The sequence below is a fragment of the Macaca fascicularis genome, chromosome 5 (genome assembly GCF_037993035.2).
Source record: "Macaca fascicularis isolate 582-1 chromosome 5, T2T-MFA8v1.1".
NCBI lineage: Eukaryota > Metazoa > Chordata > Mammalia > Primates > Cercopithecidae > Macaca > Macaca fascicularis.
Window position 1 is genome coordinate 157,762,083 of NC_088379.1, and position 19,510 is coordinate 157,781,592.

The window sequence follows — 19,510 nt, forward strand, 5'->3', positions numbered from 1 at the left end:
AGATGTTAGGGGGTTTTTTTGTTTTGTTTTGTTTTGTTTTTTACATTTCTTGTATTTTGAGGGGTGTGTTGGTACTTTTTTCCTTAAGGAAAGCTGTTATCTTCACTAAAACATAAGCTACTGAAAAGCTGTCAAGACTTAAGCAAGGCAACATTCAAGAAAGCCATTCCAAAAATAGTTGACCTAATGACCAAACTTGCAAAGTTTACAAATTATTTCAGTGATTTGACAGCATTTTATTTTGTAAGTGATATATTTGTCTTTCAGAAAGGGAAGATTCTAGTAATATAAATATGAATAAAAGGAATACTAATATTTAAAACTAGAAACCATTGATTTTAGATATTAAAAACTAACCGAGAAAGTTAAAGGTCACTTATTCAGTGAAATGAACGGACTTGGATACTTGGTTTAAAAATAGGAAGTAAGTAAAAATTGAGTGTGAGAAATGTTTTCTTTTTGACTCTAAGTGTTCTTCAAAACAATGTTTAGTGGAAAAGGGTGTTGTCCTGTGACAAGAGGTTTTAAGTGATATTAGGAAATGAGTGAATGGGATAAAGGCAGTTCATTTGTTTTGTACCAATAGGAAATTACAGCTTTAGAACATATTCCTATTAGTGTGCTTAAACCTAAGCAGGTTCTGAAATAGTGTTTTTTTAAAGCTATTTCTTTAAGTAAATCTTTTAGAAAACATACTAGCTAAAATAAATTATAAGTATCCAATAAATTGCCTATGGCTATTTACATTTATAATACATTACAGTTAATATTGTTTCTGGAAGCTTAGTCCTAACCATATTGCTAGTTACTATCAAAATGACATACTAGGCCGGGCGCGGTGGCTCATGCCTGTAATCCCAGCACTTTGGGAGGCCGAGGCGGGCGGATCACAAGGTCAGGGAGATCGAGACCACGGTGAAACCACGTCTCTACTAAAAATACAAAAAATTAGCCGGGCGCGGTGGCGGGCGCCTGTAGTCCCAGCTACTCAGGAGGCTGAGGCAGGAGAATGGCGTAAACCCAGGAGGCGGAGCTTGCAGTGAGCCGAGATCGCGCCACTGCACTCCAGCCTGGGCGACAGAGCGAGACTCCGTCTCAAAAAAACAAAAACAAAAACAAACAAACAAACAAAAATGACATACTTCTGTGTCCCAGTTTTCTCATCTGTAAGTACTTCAAGTGTTTGTCAAGATTAAATGAGGTAATATATAGACAGTTCTTGCTTTGTATATTTCCAATATACATTAATTTCAGTTAGGATAATTTAGTTTAATAACACCAGTGCCTCAACAACCCAGCTTATTACTCCCTCACTTTGTTCAGGACTCTCTTCACAATTTATCTCCTCAGAGAGACCTTCCCAGAATCCTGCATCTGAAGTGGCAACCTTTGTCTGTCACTCTCTATCCCTCTTATCCTGCCTTTAAAAACAAAAACAAAAACTTATTTACTTGTTTATTACTTAATTGCAGGACTTATTACCACCTATGTTTGTTTACTATCAATCTCCTCCCTCCCTATGTCCCCACCCCCCAGAACATGAGTCTATGTGGGCAGGGACTTTATCTGTTTTTCCTACACTGCCATGTCTGTAATGTCTAGAGCAGTGGCTGTCATGAAGTTGATGGTCATTAGATGTTGATTCAATACATAAGTAAATGAATAAGCCGTGCCTGTTGGGTCATACCTGTAATTCCAGCACTTTGGGAGGCTGAAATGGGTGGATCACTTGAGTTCATGAGTTTGAGACCAGCTGGGGCAACATGGCGAAACTCTTTGTATTTTTAGTCTCTACTAAAAATACAAAAATTAGCCGGGTGTGGTGGTGCATGTCTGTAATCCCCAGCTACTTGGGAGGCTGAGGTGGGAGGATGGCTTGAGCCCAGGGGGTGGAGGTTACAGTGGGCCCAGATTGCACCACTGCACTCCAGCCTGGGTGATAGAGCCAGACCTTATCTCAAAAAAGTAAAATAAAATAAGTAAATAAATAATTTATGTTCCATAGCTCAGGCAGTGCTTTCTTCTTTCCTATTTTTTATGTACTTAGTCTATTCTGAATTCCTCTGATACTTAGTGTCTTTACTTTGGCACCATGTTCAACTTTTATGTTAATGTATATCTTGTCTCCAATGAGATGGCAAGGAGTGTACCTTACCTCTTTCTCTGCCCAAAAAGTCTAATGTAAGAATAAGCAAATATGCATTAAATTATATTTCATAATAAACCTGTTATTGCAGCTTCTTAATCTACATGGCATTGAATCATAAATCCTTTAGTTCATTCAACAAATTCATTATTTATCTATTCAAATATTTATTTGATCCTCCTATATCTCAGGTACTATTTCAGGTGCTGGGTATATAGCAGTAAACAAAATAGACAACAACCCTGCTCTCATGACGGCTATAGTATAGTGAGGGGTCACAAAAATAAACAGATATACACATAATATATCACTTAGTAGTCACTGCTATGAGAAAAATAGAACAAGGTAAGGGGAATAGGGAGTTCTTTTGTGGGGGTTGGAGGGGATTGCTATGTTGTAGGTTATCTTCAAAGGAGCAAGCCCTGTAAATCTCTGATCCAAACCTCATATCCAAACCAGATGGTAAAAAGACTTTTAGTTGGAAATCTAATGTTTTGAGAGACCCATTTGAGATACAAGACCAATATTTTTATTTTCCTATATAAGAAACTTACTAGTTTATCTCTCTTTTTTGCTTTTTGTTTTTGTTTTTTTGAGGCAGAGTCTGGCTCTGCTGTCCAGTCTATAGGACAGTCACAGGAACTGGCTCACGGCAACCTCTGTCGCCTGGGCTCAAGCCATCCTTCCACCTCAGCCTCCCAAGTAGCTGGGACTGCCGGTGCATGCCACCATACCCAGCTGAATTTTTGTATTTTTTTAGAGTTGGGGTTTTGCCATGTTGCCTAGGCTAGTCTCAAATTCCAGAGCTCAAGCAATCCTCTTGTCTCGACCTCCCAAAGTGCTAGGATTACAGGTGTGAACCACCATGCCTGACCAGTTTATCTCTTTGAAAGAAGGAGTTTGATTTGGATTTTATGTACAGTAGTTAACCAATCATGTGTCTTGGGGTCTAGAATTCCTCAGATGCCTCACTTATTGAATATAGAGTGATGTTCTTCAGAATTCCCAAGCTTGTAGTCTTGAGGATTTTCACAAGTGTTCCAATGACTGTTTCAAAGACCAGTTTATCTTTCAAATTCTCTTTAGAGAAATCTTTCAATTTCTCTTTCAAAATATCTTTCAAATTCTCTTAGTATGAAAACATTCCTTTCGCTACTGAAGGTACTTACTTTTAATGATCTTGCAGCTAGGCTTTTCTTGCGTTTTTTGGTTTGTACTCTGTACATTCCTCACTTTTTGTATCAAACTCATCACCTTCCCTTTAAAGCATATCTTTTTTCCAACATTTTTTGGTCTCTCACTGAGAAACTCTATTTCTACTAAAGATATTGTTTTATACATTTTAAAACAGATCTCTTGGACTTGTAACTTCTATCTAGTTGCTCTGTTTAAAGTCACTGGATATCAGAAGTTAATTATATGGTTAGTTTCACGTCTAGGCATGCTCTAATATAATTAAGATGGGGTTGTAAGCATAATACTAAGGGTGGAAATACTTATAATTTCATGACTTTGTCACTCAGAAAATAAAAATCACTAATCCTAAATGGTATGAAAATACATTCTTGGCCGGGCGCGGTGGCTCAAGCCTGTAATCCCAGCACTTTGGGAGGCCGAGACGGGCGGATCACGAGGTCAGGAGATCGAGACCATCCTGGTTAACACGGTGAAACCCCGTCTCTACTAAAAAATACAAAAAACTAGCCGGCCGAGGTGGCGGACGCCTGTAGTCCCAGCTACTCGGGAGGCGGAGGCAGGAGAATGGCGTGAACCCGGGAGGCGGAGCTTGCACTGAGCTGAGATCCGGCCACTGCACTCCAGCCTGGGTGACAGCGCGAGACTCCGTCTCAAAAAAAAAAAAAAAAAAAAAAAAAGAAAATACATTCTTAGATATAATGGTCAGTTTTAAATATAAGAAAATAATCTTTCGTCATTCCAACTTCTAGTCTCCAGAAGAGTACTATTTAAAAATTGGGATGAAGGAGAAAGACATTAATACTTGAAGTACCAGATGTTGTAGTGTACTTTTTGTATGTTGTCTATGAGGTAAGAATAATTATCCCTTAACATTATCATTTTACAGTCAAGAAACTCAGCAATTCAGACTAGTTGCCTGGGGTTATGCAGCCATTAAGTGACTGGAGCCAGGATTCAAACTCAGGTATATCTGAGCTGACTTCAGAGCCCACATTGCATCCATTATATCAAACTGCCTAATCAAATGAGGGCTAGTTATTATTTTTTGAAATAATGGATGCATTTGAAATCAGAGCTAGTTCTCAGACATTTTCACTGATGTCCAAAGTGCTAAACAATTTTGTTTGCCGTCTGAAATTCCACCCTGTATCTCTGAGTCCAAAAATCATACTAAAATGCAATGAAAGAGTCACAGAGATTACCTTGAACCTACGGTAATATGAATACTTTACACACTGAAGTTGATAAATGTTTTGCTTTCAACTACTATTAGTAACAAATCACTTTATACACATCTCACTGCCAGTGTGATGAAATCCCAGTGTTGAGAACTACAGGATAAAGGAGCCATTCCCAGACACAATCCCCTCCATTTAATTTATTTCCAATAATAAATTAGTCAGTAACTGGACAGGTATTTGTTTAGCTAGAAAAAGGAAACCAAGCTGCAAAATTGGAGATTTAAGATTGAATGGATGAAACTAAAATGGCTAAAATTAAACAAAGATACTTATGACAAGGTAGATTTTTAGATTTCATAGACAGCCTACAAATGTTATTAACAGACAGTAGGAGGTCAGTATATGGGTGTCTGTTTTTGCGTTCTTAGGTGTTAGAATCTGGAGGGAATTTTAAAAACTATTTTTAATTTAATTGAACCAAATTGGCTTTTTTATACTTCAGTTTTTAAAATGTTTTAGTGAAAATATGTAAGAATAGTTTTAAGCAATGTAAAACTCGACCTTTCAGAATGGAAATTATATTCAATGTATTTAATTTGAAATCATGTATTCTAATAAATGTTCATGGTTAACTAAAGAAGTTTAGTGATAGAGATTCAGCATACTCTGGACCTGGGTACCTGGTCGTAATAGAGTCCCAGAGAGTCCTCCAAAGATGATGCAAAGTAGAGAAAAGCATGACTCTATGGCCTAGCACCTGGAAGATTCTATTCATCTTTAGGAACTGTTTTGTTTCTATTCTTTATAGCTATCTATTTTCATTTACAGCATATACCTTTTCTCAGAAGTACAGGGATGATGAACCAAGTCATTCTTACTGTATTTCTATGATGTGTAAGTTAGTAAGTTCTACATTGAAAATAGTGAAAAACTTCAGGAAGAAAGGGTAATTGAGGATGGCTTATACATTGGTCAAGAAAAACATCAAGTACATTTAAGGAGTACATTTAGGAGAACATTAGAATCCAGATGGAAACTTCTTCAGCAAACATTCCAAAATAGGGTGTTTTCAAGTTATATTATACAACCATATCACTTAACTTGTCCTATACTATTTTTACTTCAGTAGCAGAGCAGATATGATTGTTTAAGATCAAATCTTCTTGGCTAGTGATTTAATAATCCCTTTGCATTTCAGTTCATGATTATGGGAATTAACTTCTGAAAGGGCTTCTTATTTCAGTAGTATATATTATCTTAGCTATACCACTTTATTATTATATTTGACATATCTCTATACCCTGAATTTTCATTAAAAGTTTGTATTTTAATTACTCTTAATTATTCCTAAATTTCATCCCTTCTGTCCATTCTTTTGGTCACCTGTCTATCCTAAACTTTAACTGTTTGAGTACCTGAGATACAGTGGTATCTTATGATTGATCTTGCCTCAGTTTCTAACTCTTCCAAGCTGTTCTTACATGTCTGCCAAATTAATATTCTTTAAGCAATCCTTTAACCAAATCAAGTAAACCCGTTACTCAAAATTTTCTGATTCATTTACCCCTATCTTGCAACATAGACATTTAGCAACTTTGGCCATGGGAGCCTAGTTGCTGGCCTCCATGCTATCCCAATAATATGATAATGACTTCCCAGTGCTACCCACCCTGTCCTCCAAAAGTTTTTCTACTAGGTTTTTTTTCTACTATTCCATCCCTCCAACATTCCGTATCGTCCATGTTGGTCATTGATGCAGCTTAGAATCCATCTCTTCCATTAAGACTTTTCTTCTGTTGAATGCACACTGATCATTCCCTCTTCTGAATTCTTAACTACATTATAAATTGTTATATACTTTCCTTTTTGATTGCATATTGCCTTCACCTACTGATTAAGATGTGTATGTTTTGTCCTAGGTTTAAAAAAAAAAAAGTGTAACTGTTTTTGGAGAAATATCCTGGACCCCTGCTATAGGCTCTATTCTTTACCACTACATCAAGAAAAGGTGTAATGGATTCGAAAAAATATATAACACTAGTTATATATATTTATGATCTAAAATCTGCTATCTCAAACTATGATCAGTCTAAAAATTTAGCTTACTAGCTGTGTTTACTTTTAACTTGTCATAGCCCTGAAATTCACATGAAAATTTAATAAAGGTAAATAGAAAAGTGGTTTTATTTTAGATTGAATGCCTTCATTTCAGTTTGATTTCTCTGAAGTTCTAGTCATGTGGATAGGCCAGATTTAAGTCTACATTATTAATAATTGTTGCATCACTTGAAGCCAGTGGACCGTAGCCTCAGCTTTACTTCCTGGTGATTTTACAGTTTTACTTGGCCTTTTTGCCTAATTATTATTTAAGCCCTGAGATTTAATTTACAAAGTTCTGGAAAAAAAAAAACTTAGAATATACTTAACTAGGATTGTGCCTTTTAAAGAACGTTTTGCTTCTTGACTTTTTATACTTTTTAAGCTCTTAAGACTCAGTGTTGAATATTATTTTTATTATAATAAGGTTCTGTTACAGGCTAATTTGCAGTTAGGTTAACTATTTTCATTGTGCAATGTAAATCTAAATACAGTTTTGTTTACTTCACCCTGATTGAAGTCAGAGAAGCCCTCTTGAAATGGAAGAGAAATTAACATGGCAAGTGAGTGATTTGTTTATACTACGCATTAGACAGGCTCATTGTGATTATATTAGACATCAGTCAGCTTTTACATATTAGACATGGCAATTGAATGATCTTAATTTTGCTCATTAAAATAATTTTTCTGATGTATCAGTAAGATTAAAATTTTTACATTGAATTTTAATATCTGCCTGCTGCTTAATTCCAGAATGATGAAAGTGTATTGTATGTGATGTACACAATACCACTTAATACAAATCTTGCTGTATTTGCTGCTGATTATACATCATTATAGAATGCCATGACAGCATAAGGGAATACTGCATAGCAGAGAGAAAAATAATCTATGATTTGATTAAAAGGATACAATTATTCTGAACTGTTACATCATGTGGGATTTTTTACAAAGTTTTTTTTATTTTATTTAACTCTTGCTAAGGATTTGAAGCATTCATTACCATCTGGACTTGGTCTCTCAGAAACTCAAATTACATCTCATGGCTTTGACAATACCAAAGAGGGGGTTATTGAAGCAGGAGCATTTCAAGGTAAGAGCCCATATATTTGTAAAGATGGCTGGGGTGGAGGATGGGAGAAGTTCACCAAATGCTACCTTTATTAATAAAGCACAAGAATGAAGGCCTTTCATTCTGTGATAAAACATTGATTATAAATGTCATCCTTTTGCTCTTCAATTTAAGTATTATAGGAATTATTTCAGTAGTCTCCTTTATATAAACAGATCAATGTGCATGATATCACTGGTTATTATTTAAGAATTGGTTGTAAAATACTGAAATAAAAACAAAAATTATATCAGAAATGTAGACGTAGATTATTTTAACTTGTAACTATGAAATTTATAAATCAGTGTTGATTTTCATAAATACAGATTTCTTATTTCAAAGCAAATAGAAAAATGAACTTTTTACGTTATATAGAAGGTCTCTAAGACCACACTCATTAAAAGTTTGTATTTTAATTACTCTTAATTATTCCCAAATTTCACCCCTTCTCTCCATTCTTTTGACCACCTCTCTATCCTAAAGTGTAGCTATTGAATACCTGAGATACAGTGGTATCTTATGATTGATCTTGCCTCAGTTTCTGACTCTTCCAAGCTGTTCTTACATGTCTGCCAAATTATTATTCTTTAAACATTCCTTTAACCAAATCAGTAATTTGCTAGGAGAACTCACAGGACTTACATAGTGACACTCATGGCTATGATTTATTGTAATGAGAGTAGCAAGCACAATCAGTAAAGGCAGAAAGTGCATAAGCTAAGTCTGAGGAAAACCAGGCATAAGCTTCCAAGAATCTTCTCCCAGCTTAATCGCACAGGACTTGCTTAATTCCTCCAGCAGTGAGACTGACAACATATGTGAAATTTTGCTAACTAGGGAAGCTCATTTAGAAACTCCATGCTTGGGATTTTTACGGGGAGCTGATCACATAGGTTTCTCTGTCTGTTACATAACAAGATTCTAGACATCCTGAAGGAAAGCAGGTAAGCAGCGTAGGCCACATTGCAGGTAAACAGCTTAAGCACAGTGAGGCACTCGTAATCATTCTGGCAATGGAGGGAATCCTCCCAAAATTCAAGTTCCCGCATGCCAGCCTTTTTAAGGATAGGCAGTTAGACCTGCTATGTTAACTCTTTTCTGCATACATCTCATATCTATGTCTGTTTTTAATAGGAAAATATTGCCTCCTTTCTTAATGCTTTTACTTGTGATAACTTTTGTAAACTTTTTTTTTTTTTTTTAACTCAACCGAAAGTAAAGCCATGTAAACATTTAGATGTGGGAAATAGATGTTCTAGACAGGACTGTAAAGTGTAGCTATAGTTTATGTTCAGTTCAATTAAGCGCATATTACTTTTAATGCCGCATTAAATTTTACAAAATGAAGAAACAGTTATGTCCATGCCTTGTAAACCATAGCCCTCTTGCAGATATTAGTATTCTGTATTTTTTTAAAAAAAAGACAGAGTCTCACTCTGTTGCCCAGGCTGGAGTACAGTGGCATGATCTCGGCTCACTGCAACCTCCACCCCCCTAGTTCAAGCGATCCTCCTGCCTCAGCCTCCCAAGTAGTTGGGATTACAGGTGCTTGCCACCACACCAGGCTAATTTTTGTATTTTTAGTAGAGATGAGGTTTCACCATGTTGGCCAGGCTGGTCTTGAACTCCTGAACTCATGATCTACCCACCTCAGCCTCCCAAAGTGAGCCACCGCACCCGGCCATATTCTGTATTTTTTTATTGTACAGTTGGCCAATACTTTATTTAAATAACAATTTAGATTTTGAAGTATATTCTCTGCTATATGGGTCCTGGAAATAGACATTTAGGATAATCCAGTATATCCTCTACTTTAGGCTATGAAATGAATGGACTGTCTACTGACATTTTTTTTCTCTTTTCATTCTTATGTTTAGAAAAATAAAGGGAGCAATCATGTCAATGTCTTAGTAGTCATTCTGAAGCATCGTGGCATTCTTATATCAGGGATAACTTTGAATTTGGAAGAACTGACTGAGTACCTAAAACTATGAGTGCTGAAAAATATAAAGCTTACTTTGCATAATTTGGTACCATTTTTTGACTAATCACCAATTCTAAAATTTAAATGTTGACATTGAATAAAAAACTAATTTCACTATTAACATGGCAACTGAATGATTTGTTTATACTATGCAATAGCCAGGCTCATTGTGATTATATTAGACGTCACTCAGCTTTTATGTATTAGACATGGCAATTGAATGATCTTAATTTTGCTCATTAAAATAATTTTTCTGATGTATCAGTAAGATTAAAAATTTTTTTTTTTTTTTTTTTTTTTTTTTTTTGAGACAGTGTCTTACTCTGTTGCCCAGGCTTGAGTGCAGTGGCACGATCCTGGGTTGACATCATTCTCCTGCCTCAGCCTCCCGAGTAGCTGGGACTACAGGCGCCTGCCACTACGCCCGGCTAATTTTTTGTATTTTTTAATAGTAACGGGGTTTCACTGTGTTAGCCAGGATGGTCTCGATTTCCTGACCTCATGATCTGCCTGCCTCAGCCTCCCAGAGTGCTGGGATTACAGGCGTGAGCCACCACGCCTGGCCTAAATATTTTTAATGAAATTATTTAGCTGCCATTTTTACCCTTAATGTTATTGTATAATGGTATTATACAATAATTGAAATCAGTTGGCCATTATGAACTGGTATACATGAGCATTAAAATGCCCATCAGTTTCACTTGCTTATAGATAACGTCCTAATTCTTCCAATTGGAATAAGAAAATATATTTCATGATAATGGCAGTAATGTATGTCTCTCTGAACTGAGTGTATAAAACATTTAAAAATCCAAACTGTATTGTTGATCAGTGTATTAGGAAAATAATCATTCTGCTGCTATACTTAAATTAGTTAAGCATTTGTTGGAAAGTTGTGATTACTTTAAGATATATGTAGATAAATTGGAATGAACATGAGAAAGAATAACATACAATGATTACCATTTGGAAAACAGGTCTTACGAAAAAATCTTAAAGGAATTAGGACTGTGTTAGCTCTCTGGAAAGATGACTAAATGATAAATTATGACTATTTGCTTAAACAGTTAACAAGGAGAGTATTAACCATCTACTTTTTCATCTATCTAGTGCAGATTTAAAAGTTATACTTCAACTTAAAAACAACAAATATTGAAATCTGCCTAGCACCAAAGATGTTACAGAATCAGTAATAGTGGAAATCATGAATAAATCAAAACTCATAAGAGTTAAGTGTACTTTGTACCAGGGTTTTGTTTTAATGGGGGTATAAATCTTTGTACATATGTATTCATCTTCTAGATTTTTGTTGTTGAGATGCAATAGATTTAATTCCCCAAATTTAGCCAGTTAGTAACATCCTGTATTATTGAGAGATCCTATATTATTATTTATTTTTTAGTTGGTATTGGTGAATGATTTTGGTAACAGTTGTTTAAAAGCTTAAAGTATTAAAGATACAGAGAAGCGATAATTACCTTTGAAGGTAAATCAAAAAAGCTGAAGTCCCAGTTACAGCCACACTAGATTATTTGCTATTTTACTTTGGAGAGTTACATTTCATTTGTTATATATGTTATACACATCTCATGTAGTGCCATGGTTTATTTCTTATGCAAGATTAATAAACTGTAATAACTAGAACAATAGAGCTCCTATTTCTGGGGTCAAGACATGGAAGTGCGGTAGTCTTCTTTTATTTTACACTTTCTTATTTAGAATCCTTTATGCCTTTGACAATAGAGATACAGTCTTTGTTTAAAATGGTGATCGGACTGGATAACCTATTAAAATGCCTTCCAACTCAGCAAGTAACTTGTAGATTAGTGATTTCTGTATTGAATTTAATAATGGAGATATTATGGTGTTCAGAACATCTGAGTCTCTAATAAGAAACTATTTGAACCTCTCTAAGCTTCATTAATCTTACCGTTTAATGTGAGAGTTTAGTTGATTTCCATCATCCCTTCTGGTTTTAAATTTTATAATTTAACAAATTTAAAGAGACACATATCTCTCACTTTGAAAGTTAACAACAGTCTATTTAGTTTAGATCTATTGCGTGTTTGAATTTTAATGTGAGATCCAGTTCAAGTTAAGGTTTATTTTATACTGTTAGAACTCATGACTGTTTCTATATCAGAATTTAGTACAACTGGGATATGACCAATTATTACTAATAGTAAGTAAAGAAAGTAGACGTGTCTTTCTTATTAGGAAATTTAATTATGAACGTAATGCATTATATTTTTTCCAGAGAACTGGGGAAGAGTGTAGTTGAAATAAAAGTACATTATAGACATTAAAATATTCTCAGCTAAACATGGAAGGACTTTAATAATTTTTCAGTTTTAAAAATTTATTACTCCTTTTTTTTTGTTTAATGCTAGACATTAGCAACAATGTTGGGTAATCAGTGTTTCTTTCTTTTTTTCTTTTTTTTTTTAGTTGAGACAGGGTCTGGCTCTGTCACTTAGGTTGGAGTGCAATGGTGCGATCTCGGCTGACTGCAGCCTCCTCCTCCTGGGCTCAAGCAGTCCTTCTATCTCAACCTCTGAGTAGCTGGGACTACAGGCTTGTGCCACCATGCCCAGCAAGGTGGTGTTTTGCCATGTTGCCCAGGCTGGTCTTCAACTCCTGAGCTCAAGCAATCCACCTGCCTCTGCCTCCCAAAGTGCTGGGATTACAAGTATGAGACACAGCTCTCAGCCAGTAGTCAATATTTCTTACTTTGTAGATAATTAAGGCTCAGAGGTGTTTAGTAATTTGCCAGGGTGTTCCTGATATCATGTGGTAGATAGAGCCAGAATTTTAAACTCAGTGTTAGAATTTAAAACTTAGTTGTGTTTCATTCAAAAATGGTGTTGTTTCCTCTGGTTCTCAAACTTAATTGTGTTTGAGAATCATCTTGAGTGGCTTTTGCAAAAGATGCCTGTTTCAGTGAAAATCAGTAGATCTTGTTGAGTATCCCAGGTACGTTTGAAAAGCTCCAAAAGTGATTCTTATAATGTCAAAAAATACTCTATATCAGCACTTCTCAAATTTCAAAGTACATATAAATCACCTGGGGAAATCTTATGAAAATGCAGGCTTGGGTTTAGTAGGACTGGGGCAGGGACTGAGATTTTGCATTTCTAACAAGCATCCAGGCGAATTGCAGAAGATCCCCTACGTCCACGTTATGAATAGCAATGAGACACACTATATGACATTTGGTTTATGATTTGAAATTTTTGGCTGCAATTCCTGTGAAGGCTATAATTCATTCACATTTCTTGTAAGAGATATGAAAGCATGTTTTAATATCCCTTACATGCCTTTGAATTTTTACTTGAAGAGCTTTTCCTTCATATATGAGAGTAGCAAGTTATGAAATATTTACCGAAGCTTTAAATCATGCAACTATGGGACTGTATTCACATTCTGTTAACTGATTTTGGAAATAGTAGAGTCCAGTTAAAATCCTGGTTAGATGTCATCTTACCAGATTTCATCATATAGTTACATATTTTGTTTAGTTTTGATAGTTTGATGAAAAGTTTATATAAAAAGTGAGCCTGGTAGCATACATTTATTATTAGTCCTTCCCTGAAAGAAAATAAATATATTAATTCCAATTTTTAATCCTAGTGTTTGAGTATTTTAAAGGAAATATCAGTAACCCTATATTCAAAATGTACAGTATGTGGAGGAGGAAAAGGATTTTCACAGTTAAAATGTCTACCTTTTCAGGTTCCCCAGCACCGCCACTGCCATCTGTTATGTCTCCTAGCAGGGTTGCAGCTAGTCGACTGGCTCAACAAGGAAGTGATTTAATTGTTCCTGCAGGTATTCACTGCACTGATTGGATAAAGCCCTTCTTGCTACTGCTGAAGCTACACTAATTTACTCAGTTTCATAATCACTTGCTTTATATTCTTAGGTGTGTGTTATTCTGACTTTTTTGGTGGCTGTCTTATTAACAATAAAGGAAATAATTTTTCTAACTGTATCCTATCTTTCTGGCTTTTCAGAATAATTAGGCTGTATCTCATAGCTGAAACTTAATCCGTTTTAAAATTAAAACATTATAAAATTTGATTTGCTTTAAAACATTCTTTCTTTGCTCTGGAATATGTAGGTTTACCATTTGATCCTAAACTCATCTTTGCAGCTCTGCCTTCTATTTTCAGTTAAAGGAAAAACAACCTTCAACAATTAGGTTGGTTGTTTTTAAGAATGGGTTAAGTGAAAAAGGTCTTGTCTTCTTACTTTTAGCTTTAACTTACAAATAGTTTGCAGATTGCAACACAATACTATTAATTTACCAATTATACCCAATGAAAAATACTTGGGAAAATCAATATCTTCACATTCAATTTGCTCTGCACTTTACTGTTACTGGACTATAAAAATGGGAGAGAAAATGAACGCCATGTTTCTTCTTATATGAAATGTTAACATTTATATTTTGTTTTATGAGAATTTTGTAAATTCTTAAATGTGTTCTATTTTATATACCATTCTTGTTCTTGGACTGGTAAAGCTATGGGAAAGATTGGTCTGGTTATAGGAATAGGTAAGAGAAGAAATTTTTGCCGATCCTAAGTTTTCTCTTTATTTCATTATTCTTTTTAAATTATTAGAAACTTTCCATCCCGAAACTGAAATGAAAAATATTTTGACTATGAAAAGTATTTTACTATTAAGAAGTATATAGTTGTAGAGTTGCTTTCATATCAAAAATTCTTAATTGTTGGAAGAGTACATTGTCAGGAATTTACACTGCTTCTTTATTCATTATGGCTCTTTTTGGTTTTCTTGCCTTTTTTGTGTGATCTTTTGAGAAAAAAGAGGTACAATGTAGATCTTGTTTCAACCCAGCCTTTCATACTAGTGATAACATATCTTTAATGACTATTTGAATTGAACAACTATATGAAATTTGAATTAATTTTTTCAAATTCTCCAAAATTATAGCAACATTCTATTGTTGTTGTAGTCTGCACATTACAATGAAAGATCACTGTGGGGAATACGTGTGGCCGTTTAGATTTTTATTGACCAAGATACTTCTTTTTTAGTGTCATTAGTGTATAAGATTAGTTGTGGAAATTTTATTTTTCTTAAAGTAAACCACAGCTTATATAGAAAATAAAGCTGATTGCGGCAGGTTTGTTTTTTGTTTGTTTGTTTAAAGAAGACAGATAAGTCACATGGCATTTGTGTTTAATGGACAGAAGTGTTGTTTAAGTAATTAGGAAACTATCCTCAGCAATTCCAGGAAGTTCTAGTTCTTTACTTTGTGGGAACCTTTTTTCTTTTTTTTAGATGCATAAGTATTTTAATTTGAACAATGTCAGGGTTTTGTTTTCTTTCCCTGCTTGTCTTCATCTGGATTGTGTTTTTATCTTTTGTTACCTTGCAGGTGGCCAGAGAACACAGACAAAAAGTGGACCAGTTATTCTAGCAGATGAAATTAAAAATCCTGCAATGGAAAAGTTAGAACTTGTTAGAAAATGGAGTCTAAACACCTATAAGGTTTGTAATTATTTAATGTTTCCACCCTAAATGGCTCTAAAAAATTTTTATTTATATGTTTATTCAAGTCATTATGTTGCAATTAAATGCATATAGAGAAGAGAAAATGCCATCTAAACATGGTAGAAATACAATTAGAAAATGAAGTATTCGTTTTATCATTGATCTTTGCATGTAATTTAAGAATTTAGTACAAAAGAGTAAAGCTATTAAAATGCTTATTAACTGATAATGTACATAATTGAAGACATGTCCTGCTTTGGAATTTATTTAGCTGCTATTATAGATATATTTGCTCCTTCCCCTCCTTTTGATACTTTATAGGAGCTGAAGGTCAAGAGAGGTATATTAGTTCCACAAAGTTTGAAATTCTCTGATTTTACTATAATAACTAAGCATTAACTATATGGGCAACACTGGATTGCAAGTGAGTTGTGTTTCTAAAGTTTGTTAACATTCTTACTTGCATTGCTTCAGAGTAATTGGTGATTATTTTTCTTACGCCCTCCATAAAACAAATAAGCAAATTATTTAACCCATATTGTATTTGATGTATTACAAACAGCTCAACCCCCAAATCCACTTAGTACCTTTTGAATTTTTACAGGGACAAGACTGTAGAATTCGTGGAATAGTTAGGATGAAAGCCCTAGCACTCAGGTTAGAGCATTAGCCACAATTCTCCCTATATTCGTGAACTGATTGTGGGTCTAGTGATTGGTAAGTTAGGAATTGTCTATATTTTATACCGAACAGGCCTTTCTTACATCTTCTCAATAGTAAAACAGAAGTGAATTTATTCTTTCAGTTAATGCCTTAAAAATATGATCTAGAAGTCTTCTTCAAAAGTATAGGTTTTCTTAAGATGGTAAAACCTCCCTGAAACATGTTACATGACTCTGTCCAAAAATTATTTAGCTCATGTCAGTGTAGAATCTGAGAAATCCCAATGGTAGTCTTCAAAAAGTGATGCCTGCTTAAACTAAACTCTTCTTCTAAAATATTCACAGATTTCTATTCCATCTTCTTGCTGATTCCACATAGCCAGTCAGTCATTAAGTCCTATGCATTCTGCCTTCTTAATATTCTTTCACCTTTTCCCCTGCTGTCAATCCCAGCCTTCACAGCCATAGTTCATATTTATTACTCTCACATTCCTGTAACAACTTCTTAACCAATTCTCTAAGATTACATGTTCCACCCTGCCTAATGTGGGTTCCCTCTTGCTTAAAATCCTTCAGTCAGTCCCCACTGTTTTTAGAGTGGCATAAATCTGACCTCTATCTACCTTTCCCACTTTGTCTCTGCCTCTTTTCTATCTATGGATCAAGTTATTCGTACCAAATTACCCAGAAACTTCCTAAACAATCTGTGCTTTCTCATACTTCTGTAACTTTGTTCATAAGGCCATATTTGCCTACTGCTTTGAATTCCCTTTCTAGCATGAAGCTAGACTGAGCAAGTTTAAGCTTTTTGTTCATTTGACCCTTCCTCTCATGTTGTTTACTTGATGTTTTCCTTCTTCGTTATCTATTTATTCCTATGTGTTTATGTATTATTATTTGTTTCTTATCTTGCATCTCTTATCTCTACAATAATCTGAGTTGAATCACTATTGAGATTCCATATTTATCTCGTATTAATATGGCACATTTAGCCTATTAAAAATTTGTGCTAATGAAAATGACAACTCTTTAAAATGTTATACATATGGTATAATACTATGTGAAGGAGGCATTATTTTCTTTATATGTTTATTCAAGTCATTATGTTGCAATTAAATGCATATAGAGAAGAGAAAATGCCATCTAAACATGGTAGAAATACAATTAGAAAATGAAGTATTCGTTTTATCATTGATCTTTGCATGTAATTTAAGAATTTAGTACAAAATTCTTTTTATTTTATTTATTTTTAAATGACAGTTTTTTTCAGTAGAACTTAACTTGAATATTTTAATCTAGGTCAAAAAAGAAAAAGAAAGTATCTGACTTACATGATTCTATGGAGTTAATAGTCCAGTGTGTCCAGGCCGACATATTCCGCTCAACCAAAAAAAGTTCATAGTGTAATGATCTTATGGGATCTACATGACTCTCTGTGTTCTTACTGCTTTTTGGGCTTCTCGGCTCAAATTTTAGCTAATGTTGGGCATTCACTGTCATTTGTATAATGCTTCAAATACTGATTTTGATTTGGTTGACTTAAGACTGTGCTTGTTGTCCATTTTACTGTTTGTTGTTTGTGTAGATAGGGTCTCACTCTGTCACCCAGGCTCAAGTGCAGTTGTATGATCATGGCTCACTGCAGCTGTAACCACCTGGACCTAAGTGATCCTCTCACCTCAGCCTCCTGAGCAGCTTGGACTATAGGCAGGCATCACCACTCCTGGCTAATTTCTTATTTTTTGTAGAGACGGAGTCTCCCTGTGTTGCTCAGGCCGGTCTCGAACTCCTGGGTTCAAGCAGTCCTCCCACCTCAGCCTCCCAAAGTGCAGGGATTTGCAGGTGTTGAGCCACCACGCCTGGCCCTATTTTACTCTCGAATAACTTCATTCTGGCTGTGTCTTTGGTCCTCTCCTTCATGCTTTCTACCTGTAATTTCTTCTGTTTCTATTCTCTAACAAATGTTTTAATGCTTTTCCGCAAGGGAATATTTAGCACTTCATCTATTGGTTGTTAATTTTGGTCCCAAGACCAACATGGTGATTCAAAGCAAATATGTAATAGGAGCAATTTTAGGTTTAGACATTGAACCTATCTTCTTAAATATTATTTTAATCTACCTGATTTTATTCACAAAATTTGAATCCAAAATCTATTTCTTACTTATTTTCATCTACAGAAATAGTTGAAATAATAAACTGTGGTTTATGTTTTTTATTTTTATTTTTCCTAGTCTAGAATAGAGTGCTTTTTGAAGTTTGTCTTTAAAAAAAAAGAAGAAGAAGAATCATATCAGTTTCAGCATTCAGAGCTATTTGGCATCTTTCCCAAACTTTTTTCTTAATGTTTAAGGATTTGCCATTATCATTCACACACTTATCAAGTTAACGTTTGATGTGTTTAAACCAGTATCTTTTAAACTTTCATGCCTGTTTTTCCTGTCATATTGCCTCATTCATTTATTGGTTGACCTCCTTCCCCTGTTCATTTTCCTTTTATGCTACCTTCTCTGTCCCTTACCTTAATAATCCTTGTTGTATTTGTTAGTTGTTGCCATAAGTTTCTTCTTTTGCTTGTCCTTAAATATCTTTATTCTCTTTTTTGGCACTGCAGAAGAGCTCTTGGTGCTACTTGATATGGTTTGGCTGTGTCCCCACCCAAATCTCAACTTGAATTGTATCTCCCAGAATTCCCATGAGTTGTGGGAGGGACCTAGGGGGAGGTAATGGAATCATGGGAGCAAGTCTTTCCCATGCTATTCTCGTGATAGTGAATAAGTCTTACAAGATCTGATGGGTTTATCAGGGGTTTCTGCTTTTGCTTCTTTCTCATTTTCTCTTGCTGCCACCATATAAGAAGTACCTTTCACCTCCTGCCATGATTCTGAGGCCTCCCCAGCCATGTGGAACTGTAATTCCAAGTAAACCTCTTTTTATTCCCAGTCTCAGGTCTGTCTTTATCAGCAGTGTGAAAACCAACTAATACAGTAAATTGGTACCAGGAGTAAGATGTTGCTGAAAAAATACCCGGAAATGTGGAAGTGACTTTGGAACTGGGTAACAGGCAGAGATTGGAACAGTTTGAAAGGCTCAGAAGAAGACAGGAAAATGTGGGAATGTTTGAAACTTCCTAGAGACTTGTTAAATGGCTTTGCCCAAAATGTTAATCGCAATATGGACAATAAAATCCAGGCTGAAGAACTTATTGGGAACTGGAGCAAAGGTGACTCCTGTTACATTTTAGCAAAGAGACTGGTGGCATTTTGCCCCTACCCTAGAGATTTGTGGAACCTTGAACTTCAGAGAGATGATTTACGGTATCTGGCAGAAGAAATATCTAAATTTCTTTCTTTTTTTTTTTTTTTTTTTTTTTGAGACAGAGTCTTGCTCTGTCGCCCAGGCTGGAGTGTGGTGGCACAATCTCAGCTCACTGCAGGCTCTGCCTCCTGGGTTCACGTCTGGCAGAAGAAATTTCTAAGCAGCAAAGCATTCAAGTGGTGACTTGGGTACTGTTAAAGGCATTCAGTTTTATAAGGGAAACAGAGCATAAAAGTTTGGAGAATTTGCAGCCTGACTATGCAGTAGAAAAGAAAAATCCATTTTTGGGGAG

The 19,510-nt window shown here is 35.1% G+C and overlaps 1 protein-coding gene across 11 annotated transcripts in view; it reads left to right on the forward strand.

Annotated features, from left to right (window-relative positions):
* The window catches only part of ARFIP1 (ARF interacting protein 1), a 134,358-nt gene that overhangs the window by 79,389 nt on the left and 35,459 nt on the right, over nt 1-19,510 (forward strand). For 4 of the 11 annotated variants that reach the window (XM_005556088.3, XM_074040626.1, XM_065545594.1 and 1 more), the window contains exons 3-5: nt 7,606-7,714; nt 13,449-13,544; nt 15,124-15,236. In XM_005556088.3, coding sequence (XP_005556145.1) covers nt 7,606-7,714; nt 13,449-13,544; nt 15,124-15,236 — 318 coding nt within the window. Of the gene's footprint in view, nt 1-7,141; nt 7,185-7,605; nt 7,715-13,448; nt 13,639-15,123; nt 15,237-19,510 lie in introns of all 11 variants that reach the window. The other 7 variants (XM_005556089.3, XM_074040627.1, XM_065545593.1 and 4 more) reach the window with 4 other exon arrangements.